Below are 21,253 nucleotides of genomic sequence, written 5' to 3' on the forward strand. Positions count from 1 at the left end.
TTAACCTCCAAATAATTACATACTAAGACTAAAGGAGGAACTTATTCTCATTCAGTTATTTAAAAGTAAACCCCCAAATAACGTCATTACATACTAAGACTTCCAATTCAGTTATTTAAAAGTAACCTATAGCCCATGTGATGCAGGCGCAGGATGGAAAGATTTGGGATCTTAATTGGATTTCAATTAATGGGATTAAGATATGTATTTTTTTGAAGTTTTTGGGCCTATTTTTAGAATTTTAATTTATTTTATTTTTAGTTTTGCAGATATTTTGGAGCTAGTATGGGAAAGTAGCTAGCGTAGTTGTTATCATCTTTTATCAAGAGGCAGGATTATTTCTTTTGTTAGGAGTAAACATGTATTTATATCACGAGTTTGAAATGAACTATTAAGTACGTCTTCTTGGGGTCTAAAAAAATCTCTAAAGGCTTGCACTCTAACTCCAAGATTTCCAATGCAAGTTCAGAGGTAGCTGAATTTGATGATTGTTTCAATTTCTCCATCTAACTACCATTTCTTGAGGAATTTTCCCTACCACTGTTACTCTTAGGGCCAACAAAGAAGAAGGCTAAAGGAATTCGTGGATTTGATGCAAGAATCATCTTAAACTTCTTCAAAACTCGAGGATAAGTTTTTTTTTTCCCAACTAAGGGTGTCTAATGTACATGCAAGATGGACATATTTGGGTTTTTTTGGGGATTTAGTTGTCGCAAATGAGGGATATTCTTTTTGGATTTTTAGGGCTTAGTTTTATTTTTTTCGTCTTAGTTTCGCATGGATTTCTGAACTAGTTATTAACCAGGGTTGTCATTGTCTTTTATTTATTTTGTAAGCAGTAAAAAAGTCATTTCTATTCAGAGTTCCATCTTGAATTAAAATTCAGTTTTCTCGGAGTCTAGGTTAGGCCTTAGTCTATAATAGATGTCAATACAAGGTTTTGATTCAGAGTTTCGATATTAATTGCTTTGTGGAACCCAGTTCTGCATTGCTATGAGTCCTCAATTGAACAAACATCACTGCTCTAAATGCATACTTGGAAACTCCTTTGCTAGCATAAACCAATCTGAATTACACTTAACAGTTTATGATAGAATACTAGAGCGACAGAAATGACCATGGGGTGTTTACGCTTGAATTTCAAAAGATTTTGAACCTTAATGTCTCAGGATCCAATGAATATCGAACTTAATATCTATGATATTAATCAAAGAAAAACCTTCATAACATGATGTCTAGGGTAGTAATGAACCCCAAACTTAGGCTTAAGATGGATCTGATTTACACAAACCCTATTAAGAATATCTCAATGTCTGAGTTCTTGCATGATCAAATAGGAAAGAAAATGGAAATCAATAAATATTTCAAACCCTAGTACAAGTTGAACTAATAATAGATCCAGAAGATGCACGAGCCAAGATAAACCAGATGTCTATGGCCTCCATTAAGTGAATAGAGAAAACCTGAAAATTTGGCTTAAGATGAAGGGTCCTTCAAAAACATGCAACCCAAGCATTAGATCTACTGAGACGGATGTCAAATGACTAGTATCACTAGGAGGAACAAAGGCCCTAGGGTCTTGTGCTTGTATGGGTCCTGCACATATGTACCCCTAAAAAATGAGTTGAAATTGTTTTCCTGAATGCAAAAACTAGGATATCTCTTTATATTTACTTTAAAAAAAACAAAGAAAGAATTGGGGTTTTTCTTCAGCTCCGCTACTTCTATAGTGACTCCTTCCAAAAGAACTTCTCAAATCTAGTATGGTTAGGGTTTTCACGAGCATATCATGAAGGTTTTCTCTAATACAATGTTAATTCGATAAATGAAAAGAGACCCTCTATCCCCATTTCTATTCACTATCATTGGTGAGCTTTTTTCGAAATCTCTCACTAGGCTCTACGACTTGGGTATTCTCAGGGGTTCCTAAACTTCCTCAAGTGGGTTAGGTCAGTCATCTCTCATCTCCTTTATGCACACAACACCTTGATTTCTTGTGGTGTCGATCCTGCACAGTTGGACAATCTGTGGCTTTTCCTTAGTTGCTTCGAGGTCACCACTGTGATGAAGGTCGACATGTTGAAAACCAAAATGCTAGAGGTTAGGGTTAATGAGGCTGAAACTATAAACCTTGAGCAACATCTTGGTTTGCTACTAATTCTCTTCCCTCCACCTATTTGGGTCTCCCTCTCTGTCTAGGGAAACCCATAAAACACTTTTGGGATAAACATCATAGAAAAATTCATTTGGAAATTCACCAATTGGAAGGGTAGATTTCTATCCCTTGGGGATAGAATCACCTTGATTAAAGCTACTTTGGCTAATATTCCTATTAACCAGATATCCCTCTTCCAAATTCTTGCCTCTATTGCGCATCGCCTCGAGAAACTTATGAGGAATTTTCTTTGGTATGGTGCCACAAAGGAACATAAATTTCATCTTGTCTCCTAAGACAAGATTTGCACCCCAAGAAGTTTGGTAGTCTTGGTTTCAAAAGGATCAAGACCATCGGCCCTTTTCAGTAAATGGTGGTGGAGATTCACTACCCCCAATCCCCTCCTTTGGATGCAAATTATCCAAGCTAAGTATTGTCTTGAGGATAACAGATGGTTGCGTCGCTTCCCAATGTCTCATGCTTCCAGGGCATGCAAGTCCGTTTCCTCGACTAAATCTGCCTTTAAGGCATCCACTAGATTCAAGATAGGTAATGGCCTTACGACCAGATTCTAGAAAGATCTTTGGATTGGGGATCAGACCTTGAATTCTTTAATCAAGAGGCCCTCATAGCTCACTACATGGAACGTAAGGGCTCTTCATTGTCTTGGACCCCAATCTTCAGAAGGAACATTTATGACTCTGTATTGGCTACCTTTAACTTTCTTCTCCAGTTGTTGACCCCTATCTTCTATCTTCTCTCAAAAGAAGACTCCCGTATTCAGTCCGCCAACCCCTATGGCGTCTTCCCTATTTCCTCTTTTTACTCTTCTCTCCTCGCTAATTTGCATCCCTCCCACCTCCTCAACAAAATTTGGTACTTCCCTATCCCCCATAAGGTCCAAGCCTTCCTTTGGATCCTTCTTCAGGGCAGAGCTTTAACTTTGGACGTAATCCAGAGAAGAGGTATCTCCCTTCCTAACCAATGTATTATGTGTCTTCAAGAAAAGCAATCAATCCCTCAACTTTTTATTCATCATCCCTTTTCCTCCACCATTGGGTCAACAACGTTTTGGCCTCTAATGGGTCACACCTTCATCTCTTCTTGGCCCTAGTCTCCCCCCCTTTCCTCTCTAGTAGTAGAAAACTGTGGCGCATTAATGTTGCAGCCCTTTTATGGTCCATCTGGTTAGAAAGAAACGCGAGAACTTTCGCGGCATTGCCAGATCCCTTCCCTCCACCTTGGATTCACTCATCTCTTTGGTCTCCTTTTGGACAAGTAGCATTCCCGCCTTCTCTCACCTTTCCCTCTTACAACTCAGAGGTATTTGGCAAAGTTTGTTGGCACTAACCTCCCCTTCCCCCATTATTAGAGCCCTCTGGCATCCCTCCCTTCTTCCCTCCCCCCCCCCCCCCCCCCCCAAAACCCCACAAATGGTGCGTCATACGGCAACCTAGAACTCTCAAGGTATGGTGGTATCCTAACCAATTCCAATGGTATTTTCGTGTCTTTCTTGGAGACTCTTGGAATTTCAAATTCCATCACTGCTGACGCTCTGGCTCTACTTGAAGGAATCAAGAAGATCTTTCAATTTCGGACACAATTCTTCAGTCTATAGGTGAAGTGTGATTTAAGTAATGTCGTCAGAGGAGCAATCCAGGTCAAATGAAGTCGAACGAAGTCTAACCTTACACAACCCCTTTGGCGGTTGACATCCACCTTTGAACTTATTGCTCTTATTTACAAAGATATATTGCCAGTGACCTTACACATCCTTAGAGGGCCAATTCAGTAGCTGATGGCCTTGCTAAGGGAGGAGCTTGCAGCACTTTCCCCATTCTTTTGTTCTCATAATAGCTACGTTAAAAATCCAAAGTTTCTCTCTATGAAACTATCTTCCCTAGGTCTTTCCTTTTCTCCATGTCCCCTCTCTCTCTCTCCTCCCTCCCCCGTAATAGGTAGTTGAAAAAAAGAAAAAAGAGAAGAGGAAGTAGAAACAACAACAAAAAAAAGTGAAAAAGAAGGGGAAAAAGGAAAAAAGAAGAAAAGACAAAAAATTAGATATAGAAAACGCAAAAGAAAACAAAAAAAAATATGACAGACTACACTTTTCTTTCCCTTTCCCTTCTCTATTATCTCATGTCTTTCTTCTCTACCCCTCCTCTACATTCTCTTTGGTCTCTTTGTTTTACCCTTTCTCCCCTCCTTCATTCTCTCTGCTCTACCCCTTCTCCCCTCCTTCCTTCTCTTTGCTCTCTCTACTCTACCCTTTCTCCTCGTATTCCTTCTCTCTGGTCTCTCTGCTCCACCCCTTCTCCTCTTCTTCATTCTCTCTTATCACTGTGCTCTACCCCTTCTCCCCTTCTCTACTCTCTCAATTTTGTTCTCACCTATTGTTCTCTCTTCCCTAGTCGGAGCCCTTCCATCTAGCTTGTTCTTCCCCCCTTCCTCTCATTCCCTCCTCTCTCTCTAGCTACCCCTTCCCCTTTTCATCTCTCTATTCTTCTCTTCTGCAGCTTGTCTCTAAGGGACATCTTCCTACATGAGAAGGTCAGAAGAGGTTTTCAGCCATTTACTCTTGTCCTCTTTGGGCACAGAAGCTCGTTCTACCACAGCTTTCACAACCGGATATCTCTGAGCTCTCGAAGTTCAGCAACGGACCCTATCGTTTACTCTAGTCTTCTCTGGGATCATTGTGTGTCATTTTGCCTATCTAGCTCGATTCTCTCCACTTCTCTCTCTATCTCTATAGTATTTCCTCCTCTACCCCTCCTTTCTTTCCATTATTCTCTTTTCCTTTCTTAGCCCCAATTCTTATCTGTAGTTATTTTATCTTTTTTTATTTTTCTTTTCTTGTCTTTAGTTATTTTATCTTTTTTTATTTTTCTTTCGGGGTTTCTTTCTTACTCTTCTCCCCCTTGTACTCTGAGCATCCATCTTGTGGGTCGTAGTTTTTATCACACCTCGTGGGTTTGTAATCTTTTTGTTTTTATTCAACAAGTTCACTAGTTTCCAGACAAAGAAAGGGAAACATTGACCCTTTTTGGCTTTTTTTTTTTAATGTATTAGCAATTTTTGAAACCGTTAGCAGTTTTCAAAAGGGGTTAGCATTGGTTGGGCTGGAAACCGAGACCGGTAGCTAAGTCACAGGTGGTGCTACCACCTTGACCTCAACCCCATTCCTTTTTTTCCTATTCCATTATATATTAAGTAGAATAGCATGAGAACACCTCAACTGGATATATAGCATACATGGTACAAAAACAATGGAAGAACAAATAAATTTCTAATGTGCATATTACATAAACACAATCGACATGAGCTTAATTTGGCCTGGGAAACAAAAAATTGTGTTGATTCTCACTCAACTTGTCTTCAATTGCTGATTTTGGAAGTTGGAAATCACTTAATTTTCCATCCATGGTTAAAATTCTAAAAGTGGAACTAGTACTGCGTGCGCACTGGGTTGTGGCTGAGCTAGGATTTATGACATAGAATTGAGTTCTACAACAACATTAGGTGGAAGATCGAAGTGACTGCAGTTGCATGGCTTGGTGCCAGTAGTGGAACTCTCAGAGTAGAGTCACCCGATTTTTGATAAACCACCCCAAAAATGATAACACGAGAACTTGTTCCGGTTCCCCACTCCAAAAAGGATAAGAAGTCTGGCCTGACAATAATAAATTTGCATGAACCAAAAGTGAATGGAATCGTTATTGATAAAGAAAAGAGAGAGAAGGAAGGGAATCTCATTAGGTCAAAAAATTCTTGGTGCGGGGAATATTGAGGGGAAGCTCACCTGAAAATCACGTGGAACAGATCTCAAAATAAAAAGGGCTCCTTTGCTTGCTCCAAGCTTAGACCACCATTGACACTCAATTGAATTCCAATGAGTCATTATCACCCAAAAAAACAAGCTCAATTATATTTGGCCCCGATTAACAGGACTCATGCAACAATAATTGTACTTTTTTCATAGAGGCCAATGGACAATGAAGCACATTAGTTTCCAAACATAGAAAATGAAACACACGTTTAGCTAAAGTGAGTGACTCCTTGGTGTGAAAATTATTGATCAAGAAAACAATAAGCAGTATTTCATAATCAAAAAGCAGTATTTCATAATCAAACCAGAAAAGCCTATGAGGCTACTGCTGCCATTTGTGTGATGACCAGAAAACAAAGAAATTCCAAGAAATGAGATACTGAGGACTAGCAGTAACGAAACTTCAAATAGAAAATAAAACTAAAGGAGAAGCTCCGCTCACACGATTCTAAATCGCTAGGTCCTGAACAGGAAAGTATAAAAATGGAAGCCAAAGTTCAGAGTATAAACGAGAAAAACGCGAAGAGGTTAAGGAGAGAGAAGAATACCTGGATTATAGTGACAGAGAGAGCGTCTGGTCGGGATGGTCCGCCAAAAAAATGTTGGGAATGTGTGGTCATCATCTGTGAGGGGGGGAGAGAGAATGAATGGCGAAAAGTAATAAATAAAAGAAATGTAAAAAGGGAAAGGGATATACCTGGGGCTCCATGGAGGTGGAGGAGGAGGAGGAGGTGGCGGTAGAGGAGGCGTCCCCTTCCATGATCGCTCCGCCACATGACATTTTAAACCACCACCTCTTTTCCTGTTATAACCGGTTTGGTCTGCTTTTGCGAAGCCACACAGCTCTCGGGGATGAAAATGGTTCGCAAGATGAGAGCGGAATACAAGATGGAGACGTTTTATTTAAGGTGTAAACCTCATACCAATGAAGTAAGGGGCACTTAAAATAAAATCTAGAAGAGGGTGTTCTAATGTTGAAAATCCTCCAATTTTATCATCTCCAACTCAAGATTTATGGATATGAAGAAAAAAAAAGAATCTCAACCAATAAAAATAATACATTTTGTAATTATGATATGGTGGTTTGTATACCGTTTATCTTTGGCGCAAAGAGGTTGCAATTACTCATAACCCTCTCATGTGAAATCTAATTACTTGCGTGTGTCACAAAATAGAGAAATTTTTATTTGAACTTTGAGATTAGTCAATGGAAAAAATACAGCCTCTTAATTTCACATCCGATTATCAAGATTAATTGTGACTACCTTATAGCAAAGATAAATGGTCACATTGTATACTCTTCCTTGTGTATATCACTAGGGAATTATAGATGCAACACTTCATGACCACTTTGGAGCTCTTGATCTTAGTCTCTTTTCATGGAGTGCCTCAACATTCCTACTCATCGACTCCACCACAATTATGAAAAGGAATGGGGATTGCAGGTCATCATGTCTCAACCCCCTAAAAGCTCAAAAATGACATTGTACTTCCCCTAAAGTGTGCAGATTAAAGGCAACCCTAACCAAGCATGTCGACCTTTCCTCAAACCCAATGAGTGCCATGATGTCAAGTAGATAGTTCCACTCGACCCCATCACAAACCTTTTCGAGCCCAAGTTTAGAGATAATCTACTCTACTCATCGCCTTAGTTTGTACACATTCAAGTGCCACCAAGGCATTGCCAAGGATCTATCCATGCATGAGGCAATAATTCTCTGTTTTTCCCCTGATTTGGAATTCCTCCACATCATCACACACCATATACTGATTCCTGAAAGCTGCTGAAAAAAGGTTAGCTAAACTGTCACGTTCCTTACCCAACCCAACCCAAATATTTGCTTCTTTGATTTCGTCGTCAAGGAAGGGCTTCTCCAGCCTTATCTTTAGAGGGCTTTGCGAGGTCACCGAGCCGATATTTCTTCAAGAAAGAGGTCAGCCGACATAAATAACAGGCCTCACTTTTGGACTTAAAAAGCATGTTGTAGGATGATGCTTTTCATTTCTACAAGGTTATCAGGCTGCACTTCCAAGGATAGTGAGGCTTTTGTACGTTGTTTGACCTATGTCCGGTTTTGCTATGTAATAAAAGAACCTCGTGTTAAAAAGAGAGCTGCTGACTACCTTTGCTTTATAGGGCGGAATGTTGAACGGTCAAAAAATAACATACCTACATGATAAGTATAAGTAAAATAGGATGTTGACATGGATGAATGACAAGATAAGAATTGATAGAATTGGAAATGAATATATTTGGAAGAATAAGATGAGAGAAAGTAAACTTAGGAGGGCTGACCATATACAGTGTAGCCTCTATACAACATATGTTAGGAGGTACGAGTTGCTTCAAATGGAAGGCTAAAAAAAGACAAATGGTAGGCTCAACATGGTTGAAAGCAATAAGAAAATATATAGAGACTTATGAGGGTACGACCCTTGCTAGAGCATAATGATGGAAGTTCCTCGTATTGGGGTGACCTACGGTGCCGCTTGATCCTCGCTCTTTGATGTCAATAGATCTCAACAAGCTCGAGACAAACCTCAGATGAAGCTTTTGCCTACACTCCTCACTCTCTTCCTCCAGCAATAAAGACTTTGTTCTTTGAGGTCGAAAGCACCACATTTCTTGTGAGAGGTTAAACCTCTTCCTCGGACATCACCCCCGAAATCTTTATTTTCTCCTTCAAAAATTACAGCTTTTTTGACATCAGAAATGCTCTTCATTCCTTCAGTTAGATTCTAACCCAAGTTTGCTCTACTAGTGTGATGAGCCACTTTTTCTACAACCACATTAGTTCAAATCTAAAAGGGCAAAACAAATTGGCACATGGTCAAGTGAATTTTGGGAGCACCCTAAAATTAGTTCATGGAAAATGCTCATCCTAGGAGTCCAACTTGGATATTCAAGAAATCATCCAAAGTAAACAAAATTCATATTGAAAACATCAAAATATGGTCCAACCACTGTGGTTAAATCAACTAAACAAGCAAAAAAGTGGTCATTTCAAATGTTTTCACTTAGTTCTCTCCTCAAAGTGAATGCATTTTGATAAATTAGTTATTAAGTTACTCAAATATACCCCTGCATTTGCCAGGCTCCAAATGCATGACATATTTTTCATTAGAAGTTCTTCTTCTGGGTATGGAACTTGAAAAAAGCAGGGGCATCTTTGCCTTTTGGCACATGTGATTTAAAGTGGGACCAAATTACACAAAATACCCACTCCTGTTTTGGATTCGAAATCAAAACAATATTTTTAATTAAAAATAAGTTTCGGATTTGGAGCCCATAAAAATTAGGAGAATATGGGTCATTTGCCACAAGTGATTTAAGCGAATCAAATTGCCAAAATGGCTTGCAAACCCAAAAGAAGGGCAATTTGTTTACTTTTATCAAAATTATTGAAGAAGTGCCTAAATGAAATGAATTCTTTTAAAAGAATCATTTTATATGTATTGATTTAACCACCTTGTACATTTCTTGCGGTGGTTTGATGATTTTAATAATATTTTTCCAATTATATAATGCTACATTGAACCGGATACCTTCAAGGAAAGAGTTTATATAAAGCCAAGGCTCTAAACAATCAAATTAGAGTCCACCTCAAAAATTTCACAAAAGAAGTTCTTTTGATACCTCAAATTGATAATCTCAACATCAAGACACATGAACATGAGAAAAAATGGATTTAAAGTTTTGGAAATAGTGCATCTTGTAATGCATTTTTAGACCGTCAATTATCAACCTTTTTTTTTTTCCGAAAACCGTTAATTATTTGTAAAAGTAGGTAGGAGCAGTATTCCCACTGATCTACTCAAAAAAACAAGTTCAACATTTTCAAATTTTTATAGATCTACTCGATCTACCCTATTTTTGAAGCTTAAAATTTTATAATTAAAAATAAATATATTTTAAACTATCACAAAGATTTCCAGTATTGAAACCACATTTCTTAACACTTTGTCACGCTTTACTTGTATTGGCCTCGGCTCTATACAAATCGCACCCTACTTTCAAATATTTTTCCATTTCCAAGTGTCGATCATTGCCTTTATCTAGATAACTTTGACGTGAAAACGGTTAGGTGTCGATAGGGGTTGCTTAGAATACAACTTATTTCAAATTTTACGATGAGACTACTATATATTACAGACTTTTCTTCAAAAGTAGAACAAACTCATACTAAAACATCCCTTTTTCAACCCAATAAAAGTAAAAATAATGGATCAAAACACCTCATGACATCACCAACATCATTTCCATTCATTTGGACACAGCCATTGCGATGCATAAGACAATTTGCATTGTGTAAAAATTCAGCCTCATACAATTTTTTATATGATTACATCGAACACTTTCTCATACAATTATATTCAAATGCAATCTCACCCATTACAAATATTTTCACAAGTGCACAGGAGACATAAACCATTGGAAGCCAAACATTAGCAATTTGCCTTAGATTACCTCCATGGGACTTAGTGCACCAAATGCATTGCACCCATGTGCTGTCAAACTATATGCCCCTTCTTGAATCCAAGCATTGCACCCACGTGTTAACCTTAATAACAAGATACTATTAAAAAGGTAACCAAACATGACCTTATGAATAGTGTGAAAAAGATCTTCATTAATCCTAGTTCCCTATTATTATGGAACTTGATATATTTGATGTGGACCTACTTTTGGGAAGTCCTATTTTTACGGGATTGGAATCCATGCAGCCACAGGAAGGGACATGTGAATATATGTCATATTTCTCACTACTAAAAGATAAGAAAAAGTATGGGCTCACGTGATTGGTATATGGGGTGTTTATATGTTAATAAAAGAAGTCTTTGTAGAGAGAGAAAATATATGGAAACGTGTATAAAGAAAACAAAGAAAAGGGTTAGCTCTTTAGTCCTTTAGGTGGGTGTTATATAGGGAGAAAAATACCATGTTTTAGAGCTTGAGAGAGATCTTGTAATCATTTATATTATCCATGCTTACATTGCGTTTTTTTTATTAGTGGAAGAGAACTTTGTTGTCTGTAGATATAGGCAACTTGTCGAACGACATAAATCTTTGTGTCTTGTTTCTTTTATTTTTTTACACTCTTTTTTCGTTCCCTTATTTTTCCCAAATCTAGGTTTTTATTTTTCCCAAACCTTGGTTTTTATGTACTATTTTTCTCTCTCTTATCTCAAGAAATCGTTGTATGGGTTGAAATAGGTGCCAAGGTGTTGGTAGAAATGATTTGACTCTGCCATGACATGGCATGCACGTTTGGGTCACATGATCGAGCGTGAATTCAATGTATTTCTCGATACAGACCTTCTCCTTAATTTAAATTATTTAAATTTAGATTTTTGTGAGTCATGCTTATTTGTAAAAATAGAACAAATTGTATTTTTTGAAATTGATTAATTTGGTTACATGGGAATCACATGTTGTTTCTATAGGGATGCTGCATATTTTGTCACTTTTATTGATGATTTAAAAAAAATGTGGGTTTATATGCTGAAAATACATCAAATGGCTTCAATTATTTAAAAAAATTAAAAGCCTTGATAGAAAATATAAACATGAAACACCTCAGCAAAATGATGTTCGAGAGAACTTCATTCCCTGAAAAGGGATGATTACATGCTACACCAAGTTCCAAGCGTTGTCCTCCTCGTCATCCAAGGAAGGAGCATCAGCTGCGGTACTGTGGCTCTCAGGCGAGGCAGTGGCGCAAGCCATCATCGCACATGCTTTCTCGATTGAGGATGGCTCCAAATACGTGAGGCAGACCAGTTGGTAGGGAGGAGCAGACAGAGTTGCCTCGGCCCTCCGACTATCTTATTAGTGTTGAAGAGGCTAGTGGTAGTGATGGCCATTAACATCCCATATTTGCTCCTAGCTTTTGACGATGATTAAAAATGATGCTTGTTTATAAATGCCCCCCCGCCTCCCTCACTTTCAAAAAAAATGGAATTTTGAATCTGACGCCCAGGCTTCGTCAGACCAAACCAAGACCCTGCTAAACCTGTTCCAACCTCATACTACTAAGCTAAAACTCAACCCCACACACCTATATTCCTAGTACTCGCACATCCAGACCCCCTTAACCTCATCAACTCGCACTCACCGTGCTCGACAAAACTTGAAAGACTCAGTGAAAAGTGGTGCATCTGAACTCGTCCTCAACTGGCACTGACTCCGGGTGCCGTGCCTAGGGGCCCAGCTTCGGGTACACCCCACTCATTTCCCTTTTGGTGTATTTCTAGTTTTTATTTTTAAAACTATTTCACAATATCTCCCCCTCTTTTGACCCCGATTTCAACACTTTATTCTGGACTTCCAATTCAACAGAGCTACGGGCCGGCTTTGCCGGCAAGTCGAGCTAGGGAGGGTCTTGTGGTCTATTTATCGCCATTATAATTTGATGAGACCCATCCCCTACCAACCCCATCTCTAACGAGTTTGCACCCAAACACCAAGGCAGGGGCCGCATTCCCTACCGAAGCATGAACACCATGATGATGGTAAGATCTTTTTTCCAGTTATGTGAATGTAATAGTTAACAGACATTCAAACAGGGAAATGCCATATCAATATTCGTGTATTTTTGTAAAATAATAAAATACTTATCATCTATTTTTTAAAAAACTCAAAACAATACCATATTTAAGGATTTTTAGTTATCTTTTTTAATTTATTTTAAAGTTGATTCCAACCAATCCGATCAAGTTTTCCTCGTGGACAATTCAGGTCACTGATCCGTTTTTTAAAACCTTGGGATCGTATATCCTTTTGTTCATTGCTCATGGGCCCCTTAACACTACTAAAGTTTTAGATTCTTTATGCGCTGTTGAACACCTAGAGTCGCAGTTACCTTGGAATTTCTGGGAAACTAATAGTTGTGGAAAACAGGGGAAAAAAGTGATAACATGAAGACTGAGAACAGTGTTCGGTGGACTATCTGGGAAAACTAATGCTAGGAATTTCTTATTTGGTAACACCTAGAATGCCGAAAATTGTTGATTGAATTGTTTATTACGTGATTCATATTTAGAACCCTACATATTTATGATGCATTGCAACCATCCAATGTCTTCCCTATTGTGAGTTGACTGTTCGCATGTCTCGTAAAATCCCAAGTATGGCTATGGAGCATTCATATCAAGTATTTTTTTTACAAATTTAATGTGTTTGGATGGACCACTTACAAGCTCTCTTAATAAAGCATCATAGCGGACTAGTATTCATATAACCAACCATAATTAGTGAAAAAAAGCTTCGATGATGAATGAATCACTTACCTCATGTAATCCGCAATTTCACCTATTTTACTTCAAAGGGTATGAAGCATAGATTGGTTATTGCCCACTATTTAGATTGGAGGAAGGCCCCCCGCATTGTTTACATGAATTCGGCTTGTCACCATGAATCCTTTTCTTAGTCGGACCGTCCAAAATGACTTAACTGGTGCCTCTGCTTGTCACCGTAAATCCTTTACTCAATGAAACTGACCTATACGACTTAGCCAATACGCTCACTGCATGTAACCAAAGTGCTTCATCTAGGCAAACATCATCATCGCAACAAGAACGGCTGGAATGGCAACAACTCCATTCACCATTAAGATGGGTTCTATGCTTACCATGAGGTCCACCTTATGCATGTTTAAACCTTATTAAAGCCTAAGAGCCCAACAATTAAAATAAATGCATATCATCATCATCCAAGCTTTATCTTAACCATTTAAAGCAAACACTGCTATTCTATTCTATCTAGGGCCATAAGTCTCGAGCTCGAATAAATAACAGTTGTGTTAGGTTACGCAGCCAGCATAGAGCTCCACATATTTTCATGAACCCATGCATATAATGCTATTAATATGATTCAATTGGCCTAAGCCCATGCCTTTGGCTTTGCGGCTACTGAAATGAAATGCACGAAGAGAAACATAGATACTTTCAAAACATAACTCCGCGATAAATTCTTTGAAAATATCACCATCCCGTTGAAAATGCTGGCCATATGAAAAAATTCAGGAATATAGTTTTTTTAAAAAGTAAACCCCAAGGGTACCCTATCCCAGCAAAAGCAAATTGGTATCTCCAAAGTAAAGCAAACTCTCTCTCTCTCTCTGGGGTTCCCCATCCAGCTTTCAGTAAAAGCAACATGGTTGCCATCTAAAGTTGAAATCTCTTAAAGATTATTGTACTATGAAAAAAATACAACGGGATGATACTCAACAGTTTGTTCCGCTTAAACATGAATTGTCTGAATCATACATGCAGTGAATGCCATGCTCCTGAGCAAGATGCTGAATATTGCGCCTCTCTCTCTCTCTCTCTCTCTCTCTCTCTCTCTCTCTATATATATATATATATATATATATATATATATATATATACCATGCTCCTAAGCAAAATGCAGAATATTGCCTCTCTCACTCTCTCATATATATGTAAATTAAACAAAATTGTTGCCGGAGCGCTAATTTCATCAATTATTACAACTCAACAAAAACTTCCTGACTAACTAGTGCAATATCCCTAGAAAATATCAAGCTCCAAGGTGTGTTTCAAGAGAGGCCTTCTTCCTTTTCTGCCTCCCTTTAACTTCCACATTCCGATCTGTAAAATTTGAATGCCGAGCACGTATTTCTAAGAGCTTTGCCTTTGCATTTCTGAAAGGAGCATCAGACTTTGACCATAGTAATTGCTGCAACACAACAATCACAATTCACAATTCAATTTTAAAATTTGATATAAAACCATCCATTATACTTGTTCAGCAATGTTGTCACTAACCTTCAGATGGTCCATTGCAGCTAGATTGAAACCCAGTGTATCTTTGCATTCCTGGTAACATGAAAGATGGATTATAATAGCACAAGTACAGAAAAGAAGCAAGTTGCTTCTCAACAAATCAAAGAAGCTACTAAGGGCTACATAAGAAACAAATTTCCACTAATAAACAAAATTGAAGGAGCACCGATGGGCTTCAGCTGGCCGCATCAGACTATAAAATTTGCAAGATGCAATTTTTTTTATTTTTCTAATTTACGTAACAAAGTGAGATAAGGTGAAGACAGCATTGTAAAAGAGGAGTTCTACACAGCCAAAGAAAACAAAAATTGATTCTGTGATGCTCTGGTGAACGTGATTGCAGAACACCATCCTTGGATGCATAACAGTGCCAGAAAAAGCCACCCGACACAAACTTTGAAAGAAAAACAATTAGAGGATCAAATGGCAATAAAGTTAAAGATCCAAGAGCTCAACAAAATCTCAAAACAGAATTTGGTGACTTCATTCATGCTCACTCTTGCACCCCATTAGTGATAGAGTAAGAAACAGATCATAGACTACAAGTTTCTCTGAAATTCTAACCGTGCAGCATCTAGTGTAAGTCGAACCCAAACCAAGCCTAGGACAGCCTTCCACAAGCACACACACGAAAGGTTAGAGCTAGACAATCACACAAAGCATAGAAAACAGTCTAATGTTCACATTACACTCGCTCATATGCAGTCTGCTCATTTGCAGCCATAGATGCCCCTCAATAGTCTGCGTAAGGGTTTATATAGCCCTCGTGTGCTCTACAGACACCAGTTAACAGTTGCACCACCATAAATGCCCACCACCTGGTGCAGTAGTTGCAAACTCAAGCCCCATATCAATGGCTTATCACGGATCATTAAAGGTGGTTACTAGTCTGGTCAAGCCACTCCGCCAGTCATTACAATCTCATACATGCCCATTCTATCATGCATGGGCATTACAAAGCCAACAATGGCCATGCTAGCCCATTACATGTGCATTTACCAAACCTGACATGGCCTACGGCCATTACACGAGCCCATGTTTGGTACTGTTGAATAATTTCAATCCACACTTTACTGTTACTGCTCAACACTCTGAAAAGAGGGATAGTCTGGAAGTGAAAACATGTTAATTTTATTGTACCTTAATTGTATTTTTCTTTTTTTTATGGACATTTAGTAAATGGAAGTATGGCCAAATGATATTTCTGTAATACTGTCATTATGGATAATGTTGTACATTTACACTTTAATATGAGACATCGCGTGATATCAGTGGAGACACATGAATTTTCCAAGTCCGTCCTTGGCTGTACAACACATTTTCTTGAAACCACCTTGGGATCTTAGATTTTTTACTAGGTTTGATGCATTCTAAAGCAGATCTGAAAGATCAAAAGTGTATTTAATATTGTATCGTAGCGCGTTCATTGAGTTTCAATTTGTCTTTTGGAGATCAAACTAGGGATTTGTACCCTATCTCTCTGCTGTGAAGTTTTGATTTAGTCTCTTGGTGACCAAATTAGGGCTTCCATACCCAATCTCTCCACTACAAAGATCCTTTGCACTCTCGGGTAAGTCTATAACTCTTTGATTCAAGGGATCCTCCGTCATATTTGATAAAGCATAAACCTAACTACCTTTCTCATTTTGTGTGAGATAAGTTTATAATTTTTTCCATTAAAATCTGGGGTTTTTCTCATTACTGTTCAAAGATTTTGATCAAGATTAGCCTACAATCAGTGTATGAGGTGGAGATCGGTTTCTACTACTGACCTCAGTTAGTATTTTGAAAAATGCTGATTTCTCTGTCAAAAATAATGGGCAGTCTACACTTATTTTCTTCTAGCGCTGGTTTTTCTTTGATCACTGTGTTATTAACTCCGGTGGAGATCAATAATTGCCATGGGGAATGAAACACCACCTGTTCTGCCTTCCAAACTCAAAGGGAAAAAAATAATTCCTCTGGACTTCTATTATGGATAACTTTTTAAAGGGTAAAGATTTGTCTGGAATAGTGGATGGTCTACACCTAGACCTGCAGATGGAAAAGGTTCTCAAAATGGAGAACTAACAACACCAAACCCAGATTCTCCAATCAGTTGAGGACAGCATTGCCCTAGAACTAGCCTCTTTTCAAAGTGGAAGGAGATGTGGTATTAGTTGAAGAAGATATACCAGGGAACTAATCATACTACTAAATTCTACTATATTGAGCAAGAGTTGATAAATTTGATGGTGGAGAATAGAAGCATAATGTGACGCCCCAAAAGAAGCTATGAGTTGTCCTTACGAAATTTGTACATATTGTACAATAGTCCCCTTTTTTTATCGCACTCGTCCAAAAGGTTTTAGAGAATTCTAGGAAACTCATAGAGGGTCTAGAAGTCTTCTAGATTGAAGGAACTAAAAAGGTGCTCTCTAGAACATTGCATGAATGAATATTCCTAACCATTGGATTAGTGACACTTGTACAAATCCCGACTATTCATTATAAGGCCAATTGCCTATATGAGGAGGAACCCTCATTTGGGAGGTAACTCAAAAAGTTGTAGGCATTTGACCACTAGTGAATACAGAACTCTTCCTATTCTATTGTGGCCCTCTCTCTCTCTCCTAGGTTGGTTTTCCTACTGCACCTAGTTAGTGCACACTTGTGTGTGTTGGCTGACTTGTCTATAAAGGGTTGAGTGTACGACTGCCACATGGTCAGAGTGCGGGGTTTCACTAAGGCTGAGACAAGTGGTATCTGAGCCAGGCTTGTAGGAGCTACTAAGCTTGTGGATCCCAAGACACCTTGGCTGCTTTAGAAAAACGGCTTGCGCTGCTGGAGCTTGCCGTGCCTGATGGATAGGACCAATTTATGGAAATTGACAACAATATAGAGGGACTTGAGGCAGGGCTCAAGGACCTCAAGTGCCTTGAATGAGATGATGGATGCTCACCAAAAGGAGAAAGAATCCTCTGAGGACAAGGTGATGGCATCCCTCTCAAAGCTACAGGATCAAGTTGAAGACCTAAGAAGTGACTTGGCCTGTGCAAGAAAGCTATGAGCAATGGAGGCCTTTGGCCCAAGAGACCCCCAAAGTATGCACACCTGACCCTAAAACCTTTAATAGGCGGAGGGGTGCCTAAGAGTTGGACAACTTCTTGTGGCAGATGGAGACGTACTTTGAGGCCATCTCCTTAAGGGACGAAAGGTCAAAGGTACATGCTGCTACCATGTAAGCCACACTTTAATGGCATAGAAGGCACGCCGATGCCGAGCAGGGTAGTAGCATGACCGACCCTTGGGAGGAATTTAAGAGGGAAATCAAGAGACAATTTTATCCTGAAAAAGTTGAATACTTGGCCCATAAAAACTTGAAACAATTAAGGCATATTGGTACCATTCGTGACTATGTCACGGTATTCTCCACCCTTATGTTGGAGATCCCGACACGGCCGAAAAGGACCTATTCTTCAACTTCGTGGATGGTTTGGAACAATGGGCCAAACAAGAGCTTCAATGACATGGAGTAAAAGACCTTGCCTTGGCCTTGGCTGTGGCCAAGTTGTTGGTGGGGTTCAGAAGGAACGACCCTTCAAGAGTAACCAAGGCAAAGTTGGAGGAGGTCGAGAGAGTCTCTAGCCACAAAGAGGGACCTCGCATGCCCTCAAGTGCAAAGGATGGTAAATAAGGAAAAAATTACAAGGACACATGAAAGTCACAAAATGTAAAGTGCTTCATTTTTGATGGACCACATTGGGCATGGAAACGCCCTAAAGAGAAAGGCCCTTAATGCCCTCACGGAAAGGTTGTATGACCCCAAGGAAGCGGACAATAAGGAGTCTCAGGTAGGATCGCTGCAAACCATTAACGGAATAAAAGTTGAGATTGAGAAACATATGCAGGAAAATTTGAGAAAACAATAAAATCAGTAAGAAATTTCTGCCAAACACGTGCAATTTTGAGCAAAACCCTAACGTTTTCTCCCCACCTAGGGCTCAAGCCTTAGGCTTCTTTTCTTTCTTCTTAAATAGAAGTACGTTTTTCTCTTAAAAAAAGTGCATGATTTACCTCCAACCATCCAAGCCCCACTTCAATCTTGTCTATTTAAAGTTATGGACAATAATTGTCTATAAAATGAAACTAGAACACTTACATACGTCCAAGAATTACAATCAAAAATCAAATAAATGGATTCTCACTGGCTGCCACTTTTCAAAAACTCTTCATTACATAATCAAGATTACATTAATTGAGATTGGTAATCGAGATTGGGAACAAGAAAGCATAAAACAAGACAATGTGCCAAAAGATTACCTCTAGTGGACTTTGCACACCTTACACCAGATCTCCTCTACCAATGGCGCATGAAATCTAGGTCTTTCTTGAATCTCAGCAAACGGGAAGTTAGGCTAAACCCTTACTTAGTACTTGAGAGCATGCACATGAAGATGGGCCTTTCTTTCTTCTCTATCTATGTGGGGCGTGCCCCCTTTTGTGTTTGAAATCCTAAGGGCGTGCCCCTTTCTTTTATACTTCGAGAGTATGTGTGTGAGAGAGAGAGAGGAGTACAGAGAGAGAGGTTGGTGTGCCACCTATGAGGGAGAGAAAGAGCTCAAGGCTATGGTGTGTAGAGATGACCCCCCATAGAGATGTCTCATAGTAGTGAGGCTAAGATTAGAGTTTTTAGGGTTTAGCCATCCTTATAGAGATTTCATCTAGATTATAGATCATAGGTGGCATGTGAGGTGACAGATCGTACCCATACAATCTATAGATCAGCCATCATGATCTAATAGAAGGTGTTATAACCTTATCTCTTAGCTTCCTTAACCTAATCATATCAAATATTTTGTGTAGAAAAAGTATATTATGCATTGTTTTTATTTTCAATTAATTGTTTACATATTCCCTTCTTGAAATCAATTAGCCTCTTTCACAAAATTTTTTATTTCACGAGAAGTCAATTGCATGGTTTATTGCATAAGCCACACTATATGGAATGGGGACAAAAGTGGGGCATCCCACTTATGGAGGCATAGTGAGACCCACGCCCCCCATCAAGGTGGGCCTAGAGTATTATGGGCCTCCATAATATTAAATAATTATTAGGTAGAGAAAATGATTTTTAGAAGTACTTGAAGTATTTTATTTTCTTCTCTAAATATTTAAATACCTAAACATTCAGTTTTTAGCTAATTTAAAAATCAATTTTCATGAAATAAACTATCCCAAGATTTTTAAAATTTTATTTAATATTCTACAAATCATTTAGAACAAAATTAATTAATTTTAAAATTAATTTGATGGGAATCACATCCAACTTAGTTAAGGAAAATGCAAAAACATTGAGGCACTCCATCTCTACTAGTGACTATGTCCCACAGTCACTTTCTCAAACTGACTCAATAATTCCCATGACCTACAATCCATCACAGAGGTTCATGATAGTCCAAGCCATCAAATAGGTGATGGGAACCAGTGTTTCAAAAAGCGGACCACTCAGCGCCTGGGCGGCCGCCTAGCCGGTCCAGAAGGCCTGGGCACATCGCCCATGCCTAGGCGGCCAAATTAGGCGGGTATCCTCGGGTGCCCGGGAACCAACCTAGGCACCCGTCTGAACTTGCCTAGGCAGCCGCCCAGGGCGGAAATGATGCTTGTTGAGGCCATTTTTGGTTCAATTTTTTTAATATTAAAGGTGCAAAATTGTGGGTTTTAGGTTTCAAACCTAAAACCCATTAGAGGATATTTTAGAGAGATAAAAACCAAAAAAAAAAAAAAAGAAATTACTGTGCTGCCCAAGTTCTGGGCGTTCGCCTAGGTGCTGCCTAGCGCTTTTTGAAACACTGATGGGAACATAATCCTAGTCTATGGACTACAAGTTCCCCTTAGGGAAAGGCCTAGGACACAAAGTTGTGCACACTCATCACCATTAGTGCATGGGTTCTATGTCTCGCACATGTACATGCAACACCCTCAACAGTGTCTACTTTCCAATACGACTATTATATGTACATGTCGTGTGATGGTCCTAATGAGGATATGGCCCTTGCCCCTTCAGGCCTGTCAATCACACACAAGGGTCACAAAGTCCCTTGGGCATCTCTCCGACCTCATCGAGGGGTAACCCTGCAAACCCTTCTCAATTGTGCTATATGCCCAGGATTATAAGGTTTTAGTACTCAACTCGACCTAGCTTGTCAAGCTTCGTTTGAGTTATGGCATCAATATTGCCAACTTTGGCCCGTCTAGACTATACTCCTACTGGAGTTCATTATTCCATTATTATAAAATTTCATTACATGCCCTCGTAAGGCATTTAAATGGCCTCAAAATCCCAATGCTTTCCTTTTTTCCTTTTCGAGCCTTCTAATTGAACCAAATCGCACCTCCTAACCGGTGTAGTATTAGGTCAGCACTGAACATGGCTAGCCCACCTAAGTCTACTTTCCCTCATCTTATCGCCTATTGAAACCAGA

At 39.0% G+C, this 21,253-nt stretch overlaps 2 protein-coding genes across 23 annotated transcripts in view; both read right to left on the minus strand.

Moving 5' to 3' along the window:
• Positions 1-6,970, minus strand: part of LOC18424536 (Putative methyltransferase family protein) — a 45,548-nt gene extending 38,578 nt beyond the window's left edge. For 13 of the 18 annotated variants that reach the window (XR_016041782.1, XR_016041780.1, XR_016041783.1 and 10 more), the window contains exons 1-2: positions 6,679-6,968; positions 6,530-6,604 (exon numbers count right to left, since the gene is read on the minus strand). Coding sequence is in view for 7 of the 18 variants with exons in the window: in XM_088848530.1 (XP_088704656.1) it covers positions 6,530-6,604; positions 6,679-6,762 (159 nt within the window). In the remaining 11 variants the exon portion in view is untranslated. Of the gene's footprint in view, positions 1-6,529; positions 6,605-6,678 lie in introns of all 18 variants that reach the window. The other 5 variants (XM_088848532.1, XM_020661659.2, XM_088848531.1 and 2 more) reach the window with 3 other exon arrangements.
• Positions 6,971-14,389: 7,419 nt separating this feature from the next.
• The window catches only part of LOC18424540 (transducin family protein / WD-40 repeat family protein), a 46,888-nt gene continuing 40,024 nt past the window's right edge, over positions 14,390-21,253 (minus strand). For all 5 annotated transcript variants that reach the window (XR_016041788.1, XR_016041789.1, XM_088848536.1 and 2 more), the window contains 2 exons: positions 14,772-14,822; positions 14,390-14,682 (listed from right to left, as the gene is read on the minus strand). Coding sequence is in view for 3 of the 5 variants with exons in the window: in XM_088848536.1 (XP_088704662.1) it covers positions 14,524-14,682; positions 14,772-14,822 (210 nt within the window). In the remaining 2 variants the exon portion in view is untranslated. The remainder of the gene's footprint in view (positions 14,683-14,771; positions 14,823-21,253) is intronic.

This window comes from Amborella trichopoda, chromosome 9, assembly GCF_054954075.1.
Source record: "Amborella trichopoda isolate Santa Cruz 75 chromosome 9, AtrichopodaSantaCruz75HAP2 v2.0, whole genome shotgun sequence".
Lineage (NCBI taxonomy): Eukaryota > Viridiplantae > Streptophyta > Magnoliopsida > Amborellales > Amborellaceae > Amborella > Amborella trichopoda.